Raw genomic sequence first — 26,685 nt, 5'->3', positions numbered from 1 at the left:
CTTTGTTCGATGACGCTGTCACCTTGTTGTAATAAGTAAATTACTAAAACATGACTTCCCTTTAGCAAATCCATGTTGTCCATCAAAGATAATACCATTGTTGTCACCCTAATTCTGGATCCTGGTTCTCACCAGCCTCTCCAACATTTTAACCACAACAACTGACACGCAGATGGGCATATTATTTGAATTTATTTATTATCTTATGTTACTCTTATACAGGGAGTAGTTTCTGTATTAGTCTTTCTCATGTGAATTCAAGAGAGAATGAAAGTTCTGTAGGAGAAAAGAGACTAAGGTTCAAGAAGTTTTGGTCCATAGAGAATAGTAACTGTTGATTTAAGTGACTGGAAAGAAGTGTGGAGTTAGTGTTTTTCATGTTATTTCAAGTTCTGATCTGAAGAATACATTGGCACTTGTGTAGTTAAGTTATGTTAATCTTATGTTGTGTGTGTGTGTGTGTGTGTGTGTGTGTGTGTGTGTGTGTGTGTGTGTGTACACACACACACACACACACCATATTTTTCGATAGATAACGTACACCCCAAACATTTTCATCACTCCTTTTGATGAATAGATAACGTGCACGTGCCAACTAGTGGTAGAGTTAGGAAGTACAGACAGAGGACGGAGAAATTCATTGAAAGCATGTGCGTTGCTAGTAAATCATTATTTGTTTATATTTTGTTATTAGATCTGAATTACCCATGGAAGACAGAAGTACTTCTCGGAGAAAATTCTACACAGCACACTTCAAGCTTGAAGTGGTAGAAGTAGCAAAGGAAAAAGGGAATCGTGAAGCTGGTAGATTGTTCAGTGTTGGAGAAAGTAGTGTTCGTGAATGGCGAGAGGCTGAAACAGTCCTGAAATGTTTACATACGAGGAAACATGCTATGAGGTTTAGAAGGTGCTTGTTGCCAAATGGGAAAAAAACTGTTTGATTGGGTTGTTAGTGAAAGAGTTAAAAGGTATGAGAATATATACTGTCCGTGTGTTGCAGGAATCGAAAAGAATTGTGCAAAATGATAACATAAAGGATTTCAAAGCCTACCCATCTTGGGTTTTTGGATTTACGAAGAGAAACAATGTAAGTGTGCACTCCTCCACTAGTGTTGGATAAAATTTGCTGTGTGACTGGGAAGCGAAAGTAGCTAAATTTCACTTGTTTCTGAGAGGAAACTTGTTGGGGTTGATGCTTGTCACTTTGGGAATATGGATGAGGTTCCTGTAAGTTTTGACATGCCTAGTTCTAGGACTGTGAATCTGAAGGGAGCAAAAGAGGTTTCAGTTGCTACAACAGGGCACGAAAGGTCTAACTTTAATGTGGTTCTCTGCGTAACTGCAAATGGTTCCAAACTGCCACCGATGGCGATTTTCAAAAGAAAGACTGTTCCAAAAGGTTGCGATTCCAAAGATATTATTGTTACTGCTAATGATAAAGGTTGGATAAATTCCGAGGTTATGAAATTTTGGTTGGTGAATGTGGGGCGAAAGAGAAAAATGGCATTTTTCAACCCAAAATCTTTGTTAGTGTTGGATTCGTGTAGGGCACACGACAGCAGAAGTTAAAACAATTGTAAGTATTTCAAATTGGCAGTCATTCCAGGTAGTTTAACAAAAAAACTCCAACCCCTTGATCTTGCAGTAAATAAATCATTCAAAGACAATTTGCGGGCTAAGTGGGAAGACTGGATGATGAATATAACAAAACAGGGCAGATGAAAAGAACATCATATAAAGATATAGTTACATGGATTGTAGAAAGTTAGGCTGCTGTAAATGAAAACTGTGTTAGAAATGGTTTCGTTAAAGCACATGAGAATGCAGCGGTGTCCGGTGACAATGATTATGAAGCTGAAGAAATACCAAACGAAATTTTTAACGCAATTGATTCTTTCAATATTGAGTCTGATGAAGAATTTTTTGGATTTGAATAGTGTAACATTCAATAAATATTAAGTAATACTTCTATCTTAGTTTTGTTATTACATTTGATTTACCTCTCATACCTTTCAAATGTATATTATGCATGTTCATCTTTAACAAATTTAGACTTTTTTGTATACATAACGTGCGCATTATCTATCGAAAAATACGGTATGTATATATATATATATATATATATATTGGGAGGAGGGGCATATATTTTACTTACTCCTTCATACTCCAAGTGGTTAAACTCTTAATTTCAAAATAAAAAGAAAACACTGAAACTAAACTCAAAATGTGGATTGCACACAAATTTGTATCCCAGGATATCTCATGTAACTTAACTTCTTAAATTAACCTATTTAACTCATTAAAATAGATTGAGTCTTTCACACGCTTTATAGCTAAAATAATAATCTTTAGTTTGCAAATAACACGAATATATACAATATCAAACCTACTACTTAACTATGCAAGCATATTCTTCTATGCAGTATATTCTTCAAACTACAACTTCAAACAACAGCTTCCCTTCAAATTTCATAAGCTAATGGTTACCCTATATGGACAAAAATTCTGGAATTTCAGTTTTTTGCTTCCTACAGAAACTTTTATTCCTTCTTGAATTAACATAGGAGAAAGCCTAACATAGAAACTACTCTATATAACAGCAACATAGTCAATTTCTTCCTGCATTCTGAATTGCAGAACACTGAAAAAACATCTCTTCATCCAAGACACTCCTGTAACCTCATGTTTCACACAATTGTAGCAGCCAACTCCACTGAATGAAGTACTAAAAACTTTAACAGTTTTGTCACTTCAAAACAACTTTGCCTTCTATATGAAAGTGCCTGAAGAAATAATGAAAACCATATCAACAATTTCAGTAACTTTTAAGACTGAGAATCCTAGGTAAATCAACTTTACCAGGCCCATTTCTATATTAACTGGAGAGCAATAAAGTTCCTTTCAGCTTTACCTGAAATAAATCCTATATGGATTAATAACTACAAAAAGCTTCACACATCTCTTTATACAGTCCCTTATTTCTAACTCTTCTTCTAATTTCCCCAATCTTTATATACTGAAGACACATAGAAACACCACAGTTGTGTTCGTCAAATAAGTGAATGCTTAGCAACGTCTGATAACGTTCTTTTCACTTCCTCACATATTCCAAAATGCAACCGAGCAATTTTCGCTGAAGTCCACTATTGTGATGCCATTGCTGCTTTTAGTGCTGTGCTTAAGACAATGATAGTTATTCTCATAGTACAGGAAAGTTTATTTAATTATATTTCAAAATGAAAGTAAAAAATTATAGCAGTTCTTCATTTCACAATCTTTTATGCACTAAGATAAGTTCACTTAATTATTTTCATGACATGAATACCATTGTATTCATGTCATGAAATCTCTCATCATTTTGTCATTGCCAACATATTTTGTAAACCACATCTGTCTATATAACAAACGAACATTACTAAAAACTTTTGACAGCTCATACAGAATTATGATTAAGCTGTAATATGTAGCTTAAACAGATTTATATCTCAGCAAGACTTCAGGAGCCAAAAACAAAATGCCTCAAAATGTCTTAATCGCAACAAGCACAAAGAAACATGTTTAAGTAACTACTTTTATAAATGCCTTATACCGTAAGACATCTGAATTTCAATACAGATATCCTATAGTATCTTCTATGAGTGCCAGTAGGAATATTAGGTTGTAACACAGGATCCCTAAAAATTAACATTTCTCATATTTTGGCAAGTTTAACACATTTATATATACATTTATTTAAATTAGGCAGATTAGACTCTTAATTTGAGGTGAAGGAGGAGAAAATAATGTTTAGGCAAAAGATCAAATAGTACAGTAGTCAAGATGCAGATTCAAAAAACCTTTCAGTTCTAGACTTGCTATGATGGACCATAGTGGCTTTTTCCCCATTTGATTCTGTGTGAAGTATCCAAAATAGGTTCTGACTGATGACAGTCATGATTGCAAATGTATTTTTTTATGTTCTTCCATGTGGAGAGTGGCTGATTTTTCAGTCTGCTTGCAGGAACAAGGAACTCAATACATCAGGAAAACTGGTAGGAAGATGTTAGTTTTTTAAAAAAAAAACATATAAGGGGTCAATTTCAAGCGAGACTTGAAGGCAGTACACAGATTGTATTTTTTTTTTTTTTTAAATTCTGGCTATTTTTTCAAACATACCTCAGATACAGGGAATGGTGATAGAATCGCTATAATTTTTCTGAAGAGAAGGTGAGGAATGAGAAAAGAATTAAGTATTCTGTTGATTCTGAAGTAACAGTAGTCATTAGATAGGAAGGTGTGCCAAATATAGTTGAGGTCATCTATACGAGAAGCCTCACTGGAACAAAGATTGATGACTCTATTGGTTAATTTTAATAATACCATAAAGTTGGGGGGAAGGGGGTGATGGGAAAGTTTGTGAATATATCTATGTAAGTAGATTTTCTGTATGTGTTAAAGAAAAGCTACCATTAGGAAGGCATGTTACTAAGGTGTCTAAGAAAGGCTAGACTATTGTTATTTTCCTTTTTCATAGCAAAATGGATTACTGGTTGTTAACCATTGAGGTGAAAGAAGAGAGAGAGTAATGTATTTAGGAAAAAGGTCAAATAGAGAACACATCTACATATTTTAACCAGCTTATGCTTTTCAAAATTTCCCATGAAAAAATTGGCAAGTGGGATGAGGAAGAGAGAACCCATAAAGGTACCCTAAAGGTTTGTAAATTTTGTTCTTTCAAGTGAAGTAACCAGAATGGATAGGCATACCTTAATCTTTTCTGGTACCAAATATTGATCAGTCCTCGTGATCTACATTCCATAATCCATCTTGATAGCATCTTCAAGAGGTATGAAGATGCTATCATCTTCATACCTCTGCTCTGCATCCTCTCCACAGCTTCATCCTCAGAGCACAGGAGATCAAATATGCACATAGCAGTTCAGGTGCAGTCTTATCATGACCTTGTAAAAGTCTTGATAAGAATTATAAATAATAATGATGATCTGCATATGAGTTATAATTACAACCATAATTCAGTACTATTTTGGTATGATGCATGTTCCTGCCAAGAAAATACAATACTTACCAAAGCACCTTCCATGCATGTTGCATGATTGTATCCTCTACCCATTACTAGAACTGACTTTTGTTGATACAATTCCTGAGCTAAACTATGCACTGCTTCATCTAGTTTAAGCACCTCTTTGATATGGTCTACAAACAAAAAAATTACCAATCAAATATATTACAATTGTTTAGTCAATGAATTTTTTTAATATAAAATGCAATTAAAAATCTGAAATAATTTTTATTTCTAGTTTGTTCTCTATTCGAGAAGTACTGAAAAATTTATTTTGTGTCAATCTTATAGAATACCTTTAATAACTTATAAGGTTCTCTCATGACTATTATTTTCTGTATATCAACTAAACTTTGCATCCTGCAGACCTTCAACCTATCCTCATTTTCCACAGATGGCCACTCATCTTTGAATCCTCTGCAGTACCTTCTGATCACAAGAAACTCAAGTGGCAAATGTGCACAGTAATCAAGATGCAGCCTTATAAAGAGAGTTAATAGCCTCCCTATTTGTACAACATTCAAGTAATCCTTTGAGCTATTTTGCCAACTTTTACAATACATCCTCTGAACTTCAACTCTGTGCACCATTCCCTAAAGTCCCTAGCCACATCAATTTCCTGCAATCTGGTACCATCGGTGTGATGCACAGAATCTCATTTTTTCAAGCTTTGCATAATGTAAGGTTGATAATCATTCATTATCCTTTGCCCATAATGCAAATTTATTTAAATCATCCTGCATGGTATCTACATAACCTTTATCAACTACTGTCCCCACCCCAGTTTTTTTTTTGGGGGGGGGGGAGTAGTAGTTGAAAAACGCAAATATATAGATCATATATAGATAAAGTTCATCAGCAATAACTGAATATCTCCATTAAATTTTCTCTATATCATTAATACACAAATTAAACAGTGGAGGTCCTAGCACAGAGCCCTGAGGTACTCCACTAGTCACCGTCATGCTCCTAGATTCCACTACACCATATACATTCATATCCATTCATCTACTTCAACTTTCATAATAGTTTTCCATGCTGTATTCTGTCAAATGCCTTTATAAAGTCTAGCAGTAGCATCATGGTGTAGCCATTTCCCCTATATGATTTTGCTGTTAATATTATTATTATCCTAAGACCCCATGGAATCAAAGACTCATCTAGGAGGTACCTTATTTTCTATTTATTTTTAAATCTCTATATTTATATTATAAAATGTAACTTACTAAGGCAGGACCTACCTTTAACAGAGCCATGCTGCCCCCTATAGAGCATTGTGTTCCTATCCACCCATTGCTGGATTTTACCTGTAACCAACTTTTCTAATACTTTAACCACCAATCCTGAGATATTAATTATCTGTAATTTGCTACTTTTGTCTTATAGCCGCCTTTATGTGATAGAACTTCTTACCCTCTTTCAATTTCCTTGGCATCTTGCCCGATAACTTAGGATTAAATAACTGCATAAGAGGCACTGCCAATTCACTTGGACATTGGCACATATGTGGGCTGACATAACATATAGTCATGCCTACTGCTGTAGTCATGTTCATATTTTTCAATAGGGTGAGCACCTCCTCTTCATTTACCTTAATTCTCACATCAGTAACTGCAAGATTTCCAATCAGATGATACACCCTTGCAAAGTGATCACTCAGAAATGGCATTGAATAAAGTCATCCTTCCATAATCATCTTCCACATTATACAGAATTTTTTTTTACCTCCATAGCTGAGCATTTCTGATCATATATAGACTCCAGCTGCCATTCCACATTTCAGGTTTTTGATGGCTTTTTCTACTTCAAGTATTGATATGTATTCCTGTTGTATGTTTTCTTCAATGTGCTTGTATCATTCAGCAATTTTTCAAAGTGATTACTTCAGACATCTAGAATATCTTTATCTGCAGTTTTCCATTAACCCTGTTCATCTCTAATTCCTTTTGCAGTACTCTTTCCTCCATTTGTCAACAGCCTTGATAATATTTTACCATCTTCCTGATATTTATTTTCTATATTCTTAACAAAGTTAAGCATGGAGTATTAATCAAAACAATGGGTGAAGACAAAAAAATAAGTGTTTAATATCAAGATAAAAGGGAAAAGACCCAGAGTAAGAAAGTTTAGGTGTTTCATAATCATTTAAAAGCAATGACCTAACAAATAATAGATTAATTCAAAGAAAACTGCCATAGGAAGTAAGTAAGAAAGATAAACTTAATTGTGTAGTATATGGCATCCTGTACATCCACTGAAGATAATCAAGTAATTATTATATCAAACTAATAAACTATGGAAAAGTAATTTCAACTGTTGACACCCATATGAAGGACCTAATCTATAAAATTCTGGAAGAGAAGAAAAAAAAATTCCCTCCTTTTTCATAACCAAAAGTCTTGTTTAAGGGGTGCTTAAGGGTCAAAGCTGTATAACTGAGAGGAGACCTCCACATAGCCTTTAAAGGAATGCAGAGAACCGACCAGGGCTTCTGACCTAATGTCCAATCCTCACCTTCTCGTGGTGCACCCTATTGGGTATCTACTTTGATACTGAACGAACGAGGATGGGCTGGCAATTTGGGATTTAGCCGACCAAATTGTATTCTTATTGGTTAAACCAAAATAAAAAATGATAGTACAACATGACAAAATTTCATGCCGGCTGGGGCGTCGCCCGGTTAAACAAGGCCCCCGTTGTTTTCGCCAGGGAACCAGGGCGAACAGCGAAAAGTCAGCTACTGGAACAAATCTGAAAACAAACCCCAACTCAACATCACCAGAGTTAAAGATCGGTACTATCAACGTAAGAAGCCTGAATGGCAAAGAAATGGAGCTAGCTGAGGAATTAGATAAGTACCAGATCGACATAATAGGGGTGACTGAAACAAAAAAGACCAAAACTGGTGAGATCTTTCTGAGCAATAAATACAAAATGTTATATTCAGGCAATGACAATCAAGGAAAAGAAGGAGTAGCCATAGTATTCAACACAAAATACGAGGCTAATCTTCTTGAATGGCAGTCAGTCTCAAGTAGAGTAATGTCAGCAAATATGAGAATGGGGAACTGGACAATGAGACTTATTTGTGCCTATTGTCCCACAGAAGGTTCTACTAAGGTAGAAGTGGAGGAATTTTTTGAGGCTTTAGAAAAAGCAACTGACACAATGAAAAAGGAAAAGTTGGTCCTTGTTGGGGATCTAAATAGTAGAGTAGGAAATGATTGTGAGACATACAAAAATATTTTGGGAAAATTTGGAGAAAAGAGCAAAGCTAATAATAATGGCAAATATCTGTTGGATTTCTGCTCAGGACATGGACTGGTTATTACTAACACCATGTTCCAACATAAAAATGTGCACAAATTCACATGGAGAGAAGAGGCTAGGAATAAGAAAAGTCTCATTGACTATGTTATTGTTGATAGTGATGTTTTCTCCCTGGTGCAGGACACCAGAGTGTACAGAGGATTTGAAATTGGAAGCGATCACTATTTAGTCTTGAGCAGGATAAAATTGAATTTCATATTGAAAAGAATAACATGTAAGAAAGTTTTAAAGAGAGTAAAAGTTGAGCAGCTCTCAGATGTGAACTGTAGACTAAAATACAGAAATATTATTGAAAAGAAAATGAAAGAGTTTGAGAACAGGAATCAAACCTTGGAGATTCAGTGGCAAACTCTGAAGGAAACATTGATTGATTCTGCCAGAGAGGCATGTGGTGAGGTTGTGTGCAAGGATAAAAAAATCAGAACTCCCTGGTGGACACAGGAAGTTAAAGAGGCAGTGAAGGAAAAGAAGAAAGCATATCAAAAGTTCCTGGCAAATAAGTCAGCTTTTACTCTTACAGAATACAGAGACAAATGTAAGAAAGCTAAACAGTGTGTAAAACTAGCTAAACAAAAGTCATGGGAGGACTTTGGCAAGAATATAGAAAATAAATATCAAGAAGGTGGCAAAATATTCTGGAGGTTGTTGAAGAAGATTAGGAATGGAGGAAAGAGTGCTGTAAAAGGAATTAGAGATGATAAAGGTGAAATGAAAACAGGAGAAAAAGATATCCTTGAAGTATGGAGTAATTACTTTGAAAAACTGCTAAATGAAACAAGCAGTGATGACAGCACAGTGATAAAAAACACTGATCAGGCATGCAGTCAGGAATACATATCCATACTTGAAGTAGAAAAAGCCATCAAAGGCTTGAAATGTGGAAAGGCAGCAGGAGTAGATGATATTCGACCAGAAATGCTGAAGTATGGTGGTATAAGAGTCTTACAGTGGCTGCACTGCATAGTTCAGAAAGCCTGGACAGAGGGACGAATTCCCGATGATTGGAGTAGAGCTCTCATAGTACCCATATATAAAAAGGGAAATAAAACTGAATGTGAGAATTACAGAGGTATTTCCCTACTGAGTGTTCCTGGCAAGATCTATGCAAGTATACTTGAGAAACGGTTGAGAAGAATTGTGGAAGAAAAGCTTGGTGAAGAACAAGCTGGATTCAGGCCAAATAGAGGCTGTCAGGATCAGATCTTCACTTTACGACAAATAGTCAAGAAAGCATGGGAATATAACAAAGATCTGTATTTAAGTTTTGTCGATTTGGAAAAGGCATATGACAAGGTGCCAAGAGAGAAGCTATTCAATACACTGCAGTTATATGGTGTCAATGGGGCATTATATCAAGCAATACTTAGTCTTTATTTGAGTTGTGAGTCAGCAGTTAGAATTGAAGGAAGTACAGGAAGATGGTTTAATGTTAAATCTGGTGTGAGACAAGGATGTACATTATCCCCTCTGTTATTCATTATCTATATGGATCACATTATGAAGGAATGTGGTATTAAACCTGATATCAAAATTGGAGATGTTAATGTCAGCTGTTTGCTTTATGCAGATGATGTTATACTTCTAAATAAATCTGCTACAAGTCTGTAAGATTCTCTGACTAAATTGAATAGCTGTTGTAATAGATATGGTATGAAGGTCAGCAACAAAAAGACAAAGACAATGAAAATAGGCAGAATCATTGAAAATGTCAGCTGTGTTGTGAATGGAGAACCTGTGGAACAAGTAAAACATTTCAGCTACTTAGGCACAATTTTTACTGAAGATGGTAAACTAAATATAGAAATAGACAACAGAATCAGCAAAGCTGGTATCGTGGGAAGTCAATTGAATAAATTCATATGGAATAAGAAAGAAATTAGTCGGAACACTAAATTAGCTGTATACAAGACTGTGTTCAAACCAATTTAAACTTATGGATCTGAGAGCTGGGTCAGAAGTAAAACACTTGACCAAAGACTAGAGACCGCAGATATGAGAGTCCTGAGAAAGATTAGAGGCGTGAACAGATGGCATCAATGGCAATATCATATTAAAAATGAGGATATTAGGAAAGAACTTGACATTGTCAGCATCCAGGAATGCGTTAGCAGAGCTAATCTCAGATGGTATGGTCACTTAAATAGAATGGGAGAGGAAAGATTAACAAAACAAGTGTTCTTTGCCAGGTTGGCAGGAAAACGACCCAGAGGAAGACCAAGATATAGGTGGATTGATACGGTACAAAGTGCCTTAGACGATAGAAATATAAGATCTGATAATGTTGGAGTCTTGACAAGTAACAGACTGATTTGGAGGAAAATTGTAGATAGGAAGTTAGTAATGATGTAATTTTTTCATGTAGTACTGTCATATCCTGTACACCCCTTGAGGGTACATGGCAGGAATTTGATGATGATGATGATGATGAAAGTCTTGTTTTAAACAACAATGAATAAATACCAATATTCTTAGCCAAAAACAAACAACAACAAAGTTAATGCTATTAAGGTCAATAAATGAAGTCATACTCTTGATAGGAGGAGAGAAGTGAAAAGTTGACACAATTTCTAATAACAATTTTCTTTCATGTCATATAATGTTCTGGTGTAATGTAATAATTAGATAAATTTCTAATACATCCTGATATATTTTTCCTGATCGTCCTGATCAATTTCTTCGGTAATTTAAATATATCTTTTGGGCTTATATCATCAATCATCATAATGCTAATTACGGATATAGACCATATTGGTCTATTCCAGTCTCATTATCCATCCAATATCATTTTTTGAGGTCTACCTGTCTTCTCTTTCCAATTGGCTTATATTTTAGTATTTTTTAATACAGTTTAAGTATTAACCCTTTCATGCATGAATTTTTATATTCATTTATAAAAAATTAGAACGATGATACAGTACCATTTAATCTTACAGTATTACCATGAATTCATTAATTTTGCTAAATTTGTGTATATGTAAAAATATGTGTCCTCATATGAGGCCCTTATACATAAGAGGGTTAAATATTTGTTTAGGATATCAGCTTATATCTGCCTATTTTTTTAAGAAAAAATAGGCAGATATAAATATATATATATATATATATATGTGTGTGTGTGTGTGTGTGTGTGTGTACGTACTACTTTATATTGTATTTTATGTTAGCAACAGGAATAGGCATTCCATAACAAAATCCCATTTCTCTTTTTTAACTTATCATGTATATATTTTTACTCATCAGAAGAGATCAGACTAGTATTAATGACAGTTATTGCCATCTTTCCATAGTTCATTTTTGTGCAATGATGAATCAGCTTGTCTCTAAAATGTATACCTTCTAAGCATAACCTCAATCTGGAGTTTGATCCATTGAATTCATAATTTAAATTAAATTTATTTTACTCATTGCTATTGCTAAAATGAATATTGATCACCATTTAAAACTTAAGGAAAGTACACATGACATCACAGTTCAAAACATCTTTCTCAAACTATTTCATGTAACAAATATTGAAAATGAATTACTATACTTACCAGGAAGCCTACTCAATCCTTGTATTATCTCACTTCTTCGTGGTTGCATTGATATGCGATCTTCACACATTACTAAAGAAAACATAACCAGGGAGATAAACTGACTGGTATATGCCTGGAAGAAACAATAAAAAAGTTAAACTGGAAGATATGAATTCATAATATTAATATAACTTAATGCACAGAAATTTGATGATTAATATGAATGACCTGAAAAGCATGAATCAGGTGGCAAGAGATTTGATATTAATGTTTGGAGATTACGCAGAATACAGTGAGTATACTCTGCAGATATGATAATAGAGAAATGAGGAGAAGAGCAGCAATTATGAATGACATGATAGCAAAAATGTGTGGAAAGGGAGGGCTGGGATATGTAGGCGTTTGTATTGAAGATAGAAAGTTGCAGGAGATGGCTGCATTTGGAAACATTCTCTGGGAAAGTTAGTATGTTAAAGTAGAGGGAAGTTATAATTAACCAGGGTGGAATGTAATACGCATAGTTTCACGTGAAGATAGCAGTTTGAATGATGAAAGGATGTGCAATAGTTGCAGACCTGAATGAAGTCTGCAAAAAAAGTAATAATAGTTACGGGAGTATTGACAATACACCGGTTTTTCTATATACAAATGCCAAAGAGTGTCAGGAATAAAAGGAACGAGATTGTGGCAATGATAGACAATATGTCTGAAGATTACTGGTATTAACTTCGTGTGTAGAGGCTTAAGTGCTGTGAGGACATCATGTTGGAGCTTAATGGATTTTTTACAACACTCAAAAAGAATTAAAATAGAATTTAATACTTCCTATATTTCGTCATAGTCACTAGGACATCTACGGGGATTACAAAAACAATTAATGTAACATGCACACACAAATCTTACAATACTAAGCCCAACCACGTGGGTGACACTAAAGTCCTATCTAGGTGGAGCACCCTCTAAGGGCGGTAGTAGGTGGCCTGGAATGTAAGGTGGGACCTCTGGTTATGAGTGTTTCCCAAATCTTCGGAAGCTAAATGCAACCATATTTATTAAGATTTGGTTAGTTTCTGAGAGATGCTGCTTCTTCTAAGAAAAGTCTCTCTTTCTTGAATTTGCTGTGGTGGAGCATGGTGGTTTTTTTCCATGATACTCTGTGGGTGGTGTCCAAAACATGGTCAGCCAAGCCTGAATGACCATAGTTGTGTTCCTCCAGGCGGATGGATGCTGATCTGCCTGTCTGTCCAAAGTACGCCAGCTTACAGGAACAGGGTACTTTGTAAACTCCGGGCAGAGTTTACAAAGGGTGAACAATTGTTCTTTTCCTTTTCCATAGTAAACTGGATTCTTGGATGTAGGTTATTGAGATGACTGAGGAAGGAGTCTAACGTGTCTGGGCCATGAGGCCAAATAGAGAACACATCATCTACATATCTTAGCCAGATAGAACTTTTGAGTGGGGCTGAGTCTATGGCTTGTTTTTTGAAATCTTCCATATAGAAATTGGCAAGGGGGGTGAGAGGGGGGGGGGAAACCATGGTGGTTCCCTCTATCTGCTTGTACATTTTGTTCTTCCAAGAGAAATACCCAGAGTTAATGGCAAAGGAAAAGAGATCCAAGATGTCAGAGGGAAAAACGTTTTCTAAGAGGATAAGGTGTCAGTTAAGGGAATATTGGTAAACAAAGAGGAGATATCAAAGCTTACCAATATGTCTGTATTATTCAAGGTTAAATTTTCTGTGAGGACTTTAAAGTGGGTAGGGTTTTTTTATATAGGAAGTGGACCTTCCAGTGAGGGGGAGGTCAGAGAGTTGGCCAGCTGTTTAGACAGTCTGTAGCAAGGTGCATTGGTGGCATCTACTATAGGTCTAAGTGGGGAATTGGGTTTGTGGATTTTTGGTAAACTGTATATTCGGGGGGGGGGGAGTGAAAAGGTTTAAGTTTTTTCGTGACATCAGGGGGCCAGGAGGTTACTTTTTCAAGTAAGATTTTTAATTTCTTAACTTGTGTTTTTGTAGGGTCGTGTTCTAGCGGGATGTAGGTAGAGCGATCGCGGAGGATAATGTTCATTTTACGATTGTATTCACTGGTATTAAGAACGACTGTGGCATTACCCTTATCTGCTCTGGTGATGACGATACTTTTTTCTTTGCATAGTTTCAGGAGAGCCATGCGTTGGGCATACGATAAGTTGCTTTTTGGAGGCGAAGAATGAGCGAGGATGTTGGCTACGTCAAGTCTGATGTTGTTGGCTATCTCGGACGGTAAGCGACCGATCCCCTGTTTGATGTTAACCATTACATCGAGCGAGCGATGGCAATATTACGGCCAAGGCAAAGGGCGCTGACGGCATTTTCGCTGAGCCTTTTGGAAGAGAGGTTTACTACTGTCTGGAGCGGTTGAATTTGTGGTTGTGGTTTGTCTTTAACCTTTTTGATCTTTAATCTTTTTGAGTGTTGTAAAAAATTCATTAAGCCTCCAACGTGATGTCCTCACAGCACTTAAGCCTCTACACACGAATTCTAATCATTCATGGAGAAGATTTAGCACATAAATCCAAGCAATACAGTAAGTCAAAACTACGACTATCTAGGCAACTAAATAGGCTGGCCTTTTTAAAAAGATGTCGGGATACACGAGTGATACCTAACTGCGTTAAAATGAAGATCAATTTCCATTCCAAAAAAGCACTCCGTATATATAACCGTGCCAGCCTGGCATTACTATGCGAGCAAATCGCCTCTATTCGTGCCACTCTCTCAGTGACGAATGTCGCCATTAAACTTTGGTCGATTCTCTCTGGCATTTTGGAAACTTCCACACAGAGAGAATTTCAAAAAATAAAAAATAAACACGTCAAGAAATATAGCAACCTGGTTAAAGACAAACCACAACCACAAATTCAACCACTCCAGACAGTAGTAAACCTCTCTTCCAAAAGGCTCAACGACGATGCTGTCAGCACCCTTTGCCGTCGCTCCGAAGGAAGTGTTGGTGCTCGATGTAATGGTTAACGTCGAATGGGGGATCGGTCGCTTACCGTCCGAGATAGCCAACATCCTCGCTCATTCTTCGCCTCCAAAAAGCAACTTATTGTATGCCCAACGCATGGCTCTCCTGAAACTACGCAAAGAAAAAAAGTATCGTCATCACCAGAGCAGATGAGGGTAATGCCACAGTCGTTCTTAATACCAGTGAATACAATCGTAAAATGATTTTGTAAAATGAAACAAATGCCATCACCATACCCTACATCCATGACACATCCGAAAAAATAGCCAAGATACTAAAAAAGTACACCCTACCGCAAACTTGCTACCCTTATCTGTTCTACGAAAGATCAGCTCCATCCTCTCTCTCTGCCTGGAGTTTACAAAATACCCTGTTCCTGTAAGCTGGCGTACTTTGGACAAACAGGCAGATCAGCATCCATCCACCTGGAAGAACACAAGTCTTACATCTGTAAACACAACTATGGCCATTCAGGCTTGGCTAACCATGTTTTGGACACCACCCACAGAGTATCATGGAAGAAAACCACCATGCTCCACCACAGCAAATTCAAGAAAGAGAGACTTTTCTTAGAAGCAGCAGCAGCAGCTCTCAGAAACCAACCAAATCTTAACAAATACGGTTGCATTAAGCTTCCGAAGATTTGGGAAACACTCATCACCAGAGGTCCCACCTTACATTCCAGGCCACCTACTACTGCCCTTAGAGGGCACTCCACCTAGATAGGACTTAGTATTGTAAGATTTGTGTGTGCATGTTACGTTAATTGTTTTTGTAATCCCCGCAGATGTCCTAGTGACTAGGACAAAATATAGGAAGTATTAAATTCTATTTTAATTCTTTTTGAGTGTTGTAAAAAATCCATTGAGCCTCCAACATGATACTGGTATTGACAAAACTTGGGTTAACAGAAAATGATATCCTTTTCAGGATATCATCTCTGAAGAAATTTGTATTTCTTCAGAGAATGTAGAAAATAGTAAGAAATTATATGACAAATGAAGTGGCACTAATGGCTTTCAGAATGTATGGTGTGAGGCAGAAGCAAGCATGAGGATATTTAGTGGGATGTTGTATAGGCTAAGGAACATAGAGGGTGACGAGCAGGAAATGTTTAGGCAAATTAGTTTGGCAATTGCAAAGTAAGTGATCCTTATGGGAGATTTGAACAATATATTGGGCAAAAGAAATAGTGTGCAGTAATAAGGGACTGAATTTCTGGAATTTACTGAAGGAGAAATGTCACAGACAGTATGTAGTGAAGATAACATGAGAACTGAGAGCTTTGATTAAAGCATCATAATTGATTTGACTGAAATGTCATCCTTGTACCAAAGTTAAGTGAAATTATAAGGCAGACATTTATGAAAACTTAGAAATTTGTTTGCATTGCTCTCTTCCTTTAAATTCTTTCATGGATGGAAAAATTTGAAGGAAGAGTTATTAGCAGTGCAAGAGAGCTAGTTTGGAAATATCTGTTAGCAACAATGACAAATTGCATACACCAAAAGAAGAAAAAAAAAAAAAAAAAAAAAAATCACAGTTTACTAGATTAAAACCAGAGGAAATTCAAATGAAAAAGAATGAAAAATAAGTATAAAGCATGTAGAGTACTGCATGAGGAATATCAGATTCTAAGTAGGAAAGTGACTGAGTACAGAAAGAAAAACAAAACCAGAGTATCAGAGGAGACTACTGCTGTGATCTAAGGAAATTTTTTCCCTTATGTGGCCAGGAGGTGAAAGAAATTATTGAGGACAAATGACCTTGAGATGGAGGTGGTCAAGTGACCAGTGCAGATACTAGTGAAGCTGTCTAACGATCGCTTTACTGAAATATTTCATCATTGTAAAGCAGGTTTTTATTCCTAAAGAGATGGTTAAAGGATTTAGAAGTGAATGAAAATGATGTATTTAGAATACCAGACTACTATTAGAGATGTCAGTAAGGCAGTTCCATTTATCTGGCTGTTTGACGAAAGTCCTGGAACTGGAAAAGTCTCCAAGAAATAGAAGAAGGGTAAGACAGTGCCATTAAATAAACTATAGACCACTTTGTATTTCTTCTGTGGTTGTTCAATATTTTGAAAAAATTAGTAAGAAATTATATAAAAAATTGGCAGATAAGGGTAATATCTAATGAGTCAGCATGGATTTGTTAAGGGATGTACACTTGTTTCATTAATCTGGTTAACTTTTAAAGTAACACTAAAGAACAATTAATGGAAGGAATATACTGTCATTTTTCTAGATTTTGCAAAGGCACATTCGACAGGGTGCCAATAATATTTGATAAGCTGCCATGTATGGGTTTAGATATCAGGTAGTGCAGTCAGATTAGAAATTGGTTGTCTGATAGGTATCAAACTGTTATGTAAGCATCAGACAAAAAAGAAAGCCAAAAGTGAGGTTCTAATAGGTTCACCACTGGAACCTATATCGTTCAACCTTTAACGTCAATAGATGCATGGAGATATTCAATTGTTAGTAATAGTGCCAACATTTTAGCCTCTTCAGAAGGCTAAAATTTGGGATCTCAAATTTCAAGGTTATATATGTTATCGAGAAACTATACTGGAGGTGGAGACAAATCTTGGGGTGATGGCCAGTAGAAATTTGAAGTTTAGGAGACATATTGCAAATGATGAAAACAACCTAGAGGGGATGCTGCAGTATGTTGACCAGCAGAGATAAGAGGATGATGGTTCCATTGTATAAAGCTTTGATCAGTAATCTGAATTACTGTGCACAAATTTGGTCTAAAGGATTCAAAAAAGGATGAAATAACCTAGGAGAGAGTACAAAAGTACAACAAAAATTATGTTAGGAATGTGAAAAGTTGGTTATAAGGATAAACTGAGGGCATGTGAAATGCATAGTTTGATGGATAGAAGATGAAAGAGTGATATGATCACTACATTTCAGTTTTTGAGAATGTATCGACAATGAGGAGGTTTTTCATAGATTAGATTAAGGGGAGATCAAGAAACCATCCCTGGGAATTGCAAAAGAAAGTGAGCAAGTGGATAAGGAGTAGCTTTTTTTATTTTTTTTTTGCACAAAGAGTGGTTCAAGTTAGATGACAGAATGCAATGCGAGGGTAGTGAGAGTGCAGACAGTGAACAATTTTGAAGAATGGTATGACAGACTTTATAATGTCTAAGATAGGCCTCCTGTGACGTCATAGATTCTGAACACTAATAAACATGTTATGAATATTTAGTTAAAATGAACACACACACACACACACACACAGACACACACTGAAAGCCCAGAAAACTGTCAAATCACCAGACATCAGATAAGGGGTTTGTTCTTTAGTCTCAAGCAACTTTTTTTTTTTAATTTTTATCTATTATACATTTAATTTCAGTGCTGTAGTACAATCAGAATGACACATGCATTCGAAAACAAGGATTTGAACTTAGTCAAGAAACTGAGAAATATTTATACTCATTCACCACTCCCAAAAACTTCTCCATATCTTTCTTGTCCAAATTAACTATCCAGTCAAATCTCAAACTATAGCCAAATCATTATAAAACTCACTCCAGGCATACTACCAAAAGGATGCAGCCAAATAGACACAATATTATTGTAAAAGAAATTCATTATAGTAAACTATTCACTATAAAACTTATTTCTATGGTCTCTAGATTTTTGTTATAAAGATAATTGATTGCATGTAATCTATAGGACATTCACACTATATGAAGCTATTGTGGCACAACTTTTTTGTGCCACAATAAGAGTAGTGTACATTTTATTGTAGTACAACTTTTTTGTGTACAGAACATCAATAGTTTTGATGTTCTGTACATAAATGTTGGACTGGTTATCCTAAAATGACAAAATATAGGGTACAAACAGATATTTCAGTGACATCCAAAGAGAAGAAAAATAGCACACAAATGACAGATGGATTATGAAAAATATTCTTATACATTATACTGGCTTGTGAATGCAGTGCAAACAACAGTTAGAAGTGAATTTTTCCAGCAACATAATGCATAAGCAAATGCAATGCACTGATGTGGATTTCTAATGAAAATGAAACTGTCCATAAACAGTATGGAAGAGAATAGCATATCAAGTAGAAGTGCACAAACTGTTCAGATCTGCCAGCATGCATCTGACTGCCCAGTGCTGTGACAAATACAGAATACTAAGCAGTAGCAGAATGCCACTGCTTAGTATTCTGTATTCATCAAAAAAATCCAGTGTCATGTTCTTGAATTACGAAAGGTTTCCAATGATGTGAATGAATTTTCCCAATGCAAGACCACTCATACAATTAGAAAGCATGGCCACAGATATGCTATTATTTGAGAGCATTAATGATTGTCTGCACTGATGCAGCATTATTTGTTTCCTGTCAGGAGGATTCTCAAGCTCATTAATGGCAATATAGTCAACAGACTAGATATTAGATTCCACTGCAGCTGCTACTATAATGAAATAGTGCAGCACAACAAACTATAACTAAACTGATAAAGACATGGTCTAAATCCAATAGAACTGATGCTATTTTTTTAAAAAAAAATTTTTTTTTTGTCATTTGTTTTGTTTGTCTGTTTTTGACATTTTCAATAACATAAGCTAACTGAAATTAATTGTAAAGACATGGATGAATGCAACAAAATTTTGTTAGCTATAGCAAAACAAAGAAAAAAGAAATTGAGTGGAAAGAACAAGCACGCAAGATAAACCAACATGCAACAATATTTTATATTTGCAACACATGGCTTTTAATACTCACTATTTTATAGCTGAAACAACATGATTCTACTGAAGAATGATAAATTTGGGAAGAAAACTGAAGCTGAAGTCAATAATACACAAAAGAAATTGCAAGAAAAAAGAATAAAAGAAATGGGAAATTATATACTAATGGCAGAACACAAAGGAATGGCAGAAATTATACATAAAATACAAAACAATAACATGAAAAAGTAAAAATGCAAGCAATAATGAGACACAAGGAAAGAAAAAAATTGGAAGATTATTAAATTATAAAAACAGAAATTCATTATTTGCTGAATATGAAATGAGGAATGTATTACAAGTAAATACAATAAATGATAAAATAAAAGCACACCAAAACAATTGTGTAAGTCTTCCCTATTCTATTAATATAGAATGAATGGAAGAGAGAGAGACTACTAAAGGAAGTAATTAAATATAAACTTGAAGGGAAAAGAAATATAGAAAAACCTAAGGAGATAATGAAGGTCCTTTAGATGGTAAAACACGCTTATAGTCTAGATCTTGAAAGAAGATTTCAAAGTGTTACATTAGATTAATGTCACTTACTTGAAATATTCATAATAAAGCTAAATATGTGCAACTTTTCTTACTATATAATTGGTCACCTCCAATTACAAAGTGGGAGGGGACATAAGTGATGAACAGCTAGCATGGATTAGTATATCTAAGGGTAGACTAATACATGGTACTGGCATTAGCTGGGTGTGAATGAACAAATTATTCATAACTGGAGAGAGAGATCTAATGTCCAAAGTCTCTTTCCCACCATTTCATTTGTTTACTGACCTCAGCTAGTTTTTCTTCTCAAATTTATCACTCTTCAGTAGATCATGTTCAATGGTTGTTGGAAGTTTTTCCACTTGGTTATGCTATAAATTAAAGATGCCAAGAAATTATATACTTGGTTTAATCCTTTATCGAAGTGTAAACAAACAAGTTTGTGCCTGAACTATTTTCAGGACTGGGACAACTTGTATACAGAAGCTTATACCGTCACGTTACTTGCCTTAGTATCTCATAATGCAAAGCACATATCTTTACAGGTATGTATAATGCTATGCATTATGGGAAGGGTCACTACCCAGACTGGTTTTGACCTTTATTGAGGTCTCGTCAGTGGGAGCCAGACCCAGAGGTGATCCCAAGGTTGAAGTAATGCAGAAGTCATATTTTCATATACATAGAAGTTATAAGCTTCTACATACAAGTTGTCCCAGTTCTGAAAATAGTTCAGGTGCAAACTTATTTGCTTACACTTGGATAAAGGATTAAACCAAGTACAGTATATAATTTCTTGGTATCTTTAATTTGTGTTCAATGGCTATTTGAAGTTTAAAATACTTTAGTATTGCCAGCTACCAATACTTGAAATCTTCAATGTATAGGGGGGAAGTAAACGGACCAATTAATGTGTTCCTGTAAGGATTGGGGGGGGATGAATGAGTGATAATCTCTTAAGATGTGCTCAAGTTGGTGTGGGATAAAATTCAAGAAGTTATAGTAGTCCAACTGAACGCCAATACTGTCTTAGGTGTTCATTTCTTGGAAATTGAGTAGTGGGGGGGGGGGGTCTTTTTTTCTTTACATCTAATACAGGAAACCTTGCACAATGCAATTTCTCTGGTCCCTTCGGGGAAGTGGGGGGGGTAGGATTTGTTATAGCAAACAGCTACCATACATTCTTAGATAGCACAATAATATGACACTTTTTCACTTCCAATAAGTATTCCAAGTTGCTAATCATTAATAAAAAAATACCATGGCAATAGTGCCATGCCATATTTCCAAAGAGAGTTTGAGATCCTTACTAACAAAGTGCCATATTGCACCAATGCCATACTGCAACATGTAGCCTAACACTCCTCTTAAGATATTCTACAAGTGTTTACATTATTTTGTTACCCTATAGTTGAGAATGTTTCTTACCTTGGTACTTGCAACACCAATTTCAGGACCAGCATTAATATGAACACCACAGTGGCTCTCTCTACAAATGCTACTACCTACAGTATTGGTGATTCCCACAATAAGGGCTCCTCGCTGTTTGCAATAGCGCAAGGCCAACAGAGTATCAGCTGTTTCACCTATAAATAAAGAGAACTCTTAATATATTTCAGTCCATAAATAAAAAGATAAGCCACAATAAAAGGAATGCATACCTACTAATATCATAGTTGCTGTAGCCAAGAATATAGCAATTTTAAATAAAATACTAGAGACAGAACCACTTAAGCATTGAAGATAAATTAAATAGAATATGATAGAATAAAATTTGATAGAATATGAAAATTAAGAACAAAGCTGTTTCAATTTAAGCACTATCAGATTTGGTGCTTCTGTAAATTTAATTTAGGAATGACCAAGAATAAAAAATAAATAAATCATTAAAAAGAATCACCCGACACTTGTATTTAAAAATATCAGATGTGATGTTATTTATGTAATACTCTTACTATAGCAAATTAGTTTTTTTTATAGTGAATACTTGATGCTTGAGTTTAGAACACTTGATTTTAGAACAGTACTGCATCTATGGGACAAAAAAACGTTTTTTTTGGTTATAGCAAGCAAATTTATTATAAAAATGTTTATTATAATGAGGGTTAACTGTAATTAGAATTTCTATGTACACCTGCTAACTTTCAAGACTAAATGATTGCCCAATTTTAAGTATGAAAAAATCTAAAAATCTCCCCACCCCCAAGACCTCACTAATTTACAGAGTATTCTATGATCTACTCAACCATTAATTATACAAGCAAGATGCTGTTATTTTTAAAGAAGATACCACCCACTTTTTTTAAATTATTAAAAATTACAGATACAATAAAATATATTAATAGTGGAGGAAACTTTCTAGAACTAGTGCGATCAGTTTCTGAGACATTTAAGATTATGTCAAAGCAACTATGACTATGAGAAGAGTTTATAACTATATATAAATTGTCTGTTCTCAAGCCATTTTGTCTATTCTGCAGGAAAATCTTGAGTTTCGGAGGTAAAACTCCGTCACTCTGTATGAGACTAGTTATAGAGAACAACACAAAATTATATCTCTTACTTCTTTGCTAGCTTAGTTGACTTGACCAAGAGCAGTATTCCCCCCCCCCCCCAAGAGATCAGAAATATTAGAACCATGATGGACATGGATGTTTGCGAATGTCTTGAAATGGGGAATGAATTTCATAAACATTCTGGGAGGTCTTGTAGTGAACTTGACTTGTAGATCAAAGTTTGAGTAACTTTATCCATAGCCCACACACAGTATTAACAGGGCATTTGGCAGTACTTAAATATCATTTAGTGAAGGTATCAATTCATTTAAGAGGAATCTACTTTATTGTCATTTTTCTCTTTCATTCTCCCTCCACAAATGAATTTACATTCTTAACTATATGTTTATATATAAATTAAGACCCAAAGAATAATTTTGCTAATCAAATTTAGCCTTAATTCAGAAAATATTCCCAAATCAATATATATATATCTCATGTATTTCACAACTGTTTGCTAATATAATTAGTCAATAAATTAATTATTATTATTAAACCACAATGGAGTCAAATGACTTATAGCAGGAGATCCCACTGTCACATACATAGTTTATAATACCGTGCCTTAAACATTCACCATCTCTGAACTTGCCACACTCTCGGGTAAAGCATTCCTATAACTCACCACTCTAAATGCAATGAACCTGCTCCTCATCCCCTCCTTGCTCACGCCCTCCTTATACAGATTTCAGGTATGACATTTTGTTCTCACCCCCTCATCTTTCCTCATTCCATATTTCCCTGGTCAAAGCCTCTTCAATATTAATCCGGTAAATATACGTACTGTAAACTGTACATACAAGAGTATATCATTCAGGTGGTGATATCGTAGGAATGAAAGATCCAACAGGTTATACGGGAATTGAGGTGAATGAAATGGAGGCGAATAGTATATTACAAAACCTTAATGTGACTACATCTGTAGGTTTGGATGGTATACCAGCTCGGGTCTTACATGAAGCAGCAAAAGAATTGTGAGTGCCCTTGACCATTTTGTTTAATTTGAGTCTCGGGTCTGGGTTAGTCCCGAGGGGATGGAAAGAGGGGAAAATAGTACCACTGCATAAGGGAGGTTCCAAGACTGCTGTTGCAAATTATTGACTGATCAGCATATCAGGAGTTGTCAAAGTTTTGGAGAAAGTAGTCAAGAGAATGGATAGATGATAACGGGATACTGTATGGGGGACAAAATGGTTTTGTGAAGTGTATAACATGCCTCACTGACTTGCTCATGTTTTATAACACAGTGACAGCTGAGCTGGATAAGGGTAATGGGTTTACAGTCATACTGTTGGACCTTGCTAAGGCCTTTGACTGGATACCACATGGAATTCTAATCAGTAAACTGCAGCATATGGGGATGGATATAGGGTTGGTGAGATGGATAGAGGGTGGTTGACGGACAGATATCAGAGAGTAGTTTATTCAGGCGTATAGTTCAAAAGACGGCCTGTGACTAGTGGTGTGCTGCAGGGTTCTGTTCTTGGACCACTACTATTTAATTTGTTCATTAATGATATTGGAAAGATCTGAGAGGAACTATTCATTTGTTTGCTGATGATGCAAAGTTGGTTAGAGTATGAATGCATGATGTCAAAATTCTGCAAGATGATTTGGATAGATTGAGGGACTGGGCTAAGGAAAATAGAAGTCAATTTAATGCGGCAAAGTGTAAGGTTATGCATTTTGGGGTGAAAAGATTAGCAGCAGTATACCACATTGGAACTGTACTTCAGGAGATTGACGAAGCCAGGGATTTGGGAGTGTTGGTGGATAGGGAGTTGAAGTTTAGGGGGCACGTTGTAAAAGTGGCTAAATCAGCTCATCAAATCACTTCATTACTGAAAAATACTTTGACGAGCAGAGACAAGCAAGTTATTGTTCCTCTGTATCGAGCCTTAATAAGACCCCATCTTGACTACTGTGCCCAGATCTGGGTGCCAGGGTTTCTTCTTGATGGAGAGGAGGTAGAGAGGATCCAGATGCTAGTGAGCAAATGATAGCAGGTCTATGGAATGAACCTTATGAGAACAGGTTGAAGATTTGTGGGTTGCAGACATTGGTTGATAGGCAGAAGAGGGGGTGATATGATTGAGACATTCAAATTACTGAAAGGTTTCTATAAGATTAATTCAGAGGATATTTTTCAGAACAGGTCTGGTGGTGGGAGGACTAGGGGCTATCCATGGAAACTAGGCAAGAGTGTAGCTAGCAAAGGTGTTAGAACTAGGTTTTTTGCATGAAGAGTGGTGAATGAGTGGAATAGGTTGCCAGTATGTTGTGGGTGCCATGACTGTGAGTGGGTTCAAGGCAAGGTATGAATACTGTGTGGAAGCTGAATAGTTGTTGACATGATGTTTAGGGCCTCCCTCGATGAGTCTAAGGACTCCTTGGAGTTACCCGTAATAATAAGAATAAATATCCTCTTAACAATTTATGTCTGAATCATATACCTGCTCCTCCTCTTATTCACCAGTTTCTGCAAATTGCATTTTCTCAATTTTGCATCATATTCAACAGTTTAGACACCAGAAACCACCTTAGTCAATCACCTCTGGACCCTTTTCAATATATATATCTTCATTTTTCTGAAAACCCACTGACCAAATCTATGCACAATAATATGTGGCCTGATCAAAGCATAATATTCTTAGCGCTATATATCAGTGCCTTCTGCCTCATTCCCATATTCTGCTGTGCTGTCCTCGCAATTTTAGCAATATGTTCCCAAAATTTTCGGTCTTTGTCCACAATCACTTCTAGATATCTCATCTCCTCTATCTTCTGCAAAACGTTTCCACCAATTGTACATACTATCACCAATAATATCATACTATATTAACCCATTTATGACAAGCAGGGACAAATCATCTTGAACTGTATTTAACTCTAGGGTGGGATATGAGTATTTGTCTCATACCTCCTGTTTGTGTATTGGACAGCAGGCATGCCACAAATCATTATGTGTGCTTTGATTGAAACCAACACTACATGAATGGAGGAAAGGGTGGGAAGATGTATGTGTTTAAAGATGTATTAGAAAGTTAGAAATGATTAACAGAAATCCTATATTTGGTTGGTATATTTAAATTACTAAAATGCATAAATACGTGTAAATAGCAATGCTTTCATTACAGGCAAATAAATTGTTAATAATTTACAATTGTAGTATTGTGTGTCTAATAAGATGCTGTGGAGTGGAATCAATTGCATGTTGTCCTATAATGTCTTCATTTGCAATGGGTGGAATTTTAAAAAAAATTGAGGAGAGGGGAGAAATTTGTTTGTGAAATATAAAATGACTAACCAATAATAAACAGTGTCTGGTTGGGGGGGGGGGGGGATATCTATTGAACTAACAATCTTGATCAGATGATTCATCAAGGTGTAGAATGAATTACATGTTCATTGATGAAGTACTAAGTGAGCAAATCATTATCTCATGTATCTCTGATAATTAATGTTTCCCAAATTTTTGGAAGTTTAATGCAACTGTATTTATTTAGATTTGGTTGATTTCTGAGCTGCTGCAGATTCTAAAAACATTAATTAGAAAATTTAATTGGGAAAATTTGAAAATTAATTGGGAACAACTCGTTAAGTGATAAAAAGCACATGACCACTTCTAGCAACCTATTCTTCTGCTCACTGACCACTCTCACGACAAAAAAAAAATTCAACCCTTACACTCTTGCTAATGCTCATACAACTTTTCCTGGGTGATTCCCTCATTCTCTTCCTACAGTCATAATTGAGAGATTTCTTTAGTGTCTATCGTATAAAAATGCTGAAATTCACAGACCTTCAGTCTATCCTCACAGGGAGAGGGCCCTCAACAAACCAGTCACTCACCTCTGAATCCTCTCCACTTCCACATTCTCAAGAAACCCAGTCAATCAAATCTGTGCAGAACAGTCCAGATTTGATCTGGAGTGCAATAACTTTCTTAT

General features: G+C 35.7%; 1 protein-coding gene across 3 annotated transcripts in view; it reads right to left on the bottom strand.

The window, feature by feature from the left end:
- The window catches only part of LOC150099476 (glutamine--fructose-6-phosphate aminotransferase [isomerizing] 2-like), a 256,437-nt gene that overhangs the window by 77,163 nt on the left and 152,589 nt on the right, over positions 1-26,685 (bottom strand). For all 3 annotated transcript variants that reach the window (XM_090404433.1, XM_090404434.1, XM_090404435.1), the window contains 3 exons: positions 21,609-21,766; positions 11,923-12,037; positions 5,066-5,193 (listed from right to left, as the gene is read on the bottom strand). In XM_090404433.1, coding sequence (XP_090260559.1) covers positions 5,066-5,193; positions 11,923-12,037; positions 21,609-21,766 — 401 coding nt within the window. The remainder of the gene's footprint in view (positions 1-5,065; positions 5,194-11,922; positions 12,038-21,608; positions 21,767-26,685) is intronic.

The sequence above is a fragment of the Typopeltis vanoorti genome, chromosome 14 (assembly GCF_054136105.1).
Source record: "Typopeltis vanoorti isolate ZY-2024b chromosome 14, IOZ_Tvanoo_1.0, whole genome shotgun sequence".
NCBI classification, from domain to species: domain Eukaryota; kingdom Metazoa; phylum Arthropoda; class Arachnida; order Uropygi; family Thelyphonidae; genus Typopeltis; species Typopeltis vanoorti.
The sequence above is the reverse complement of the archived record's forward strand: the minus strand, read 5'-3'. Positions and strand labels throughout refer to the sequence as shown.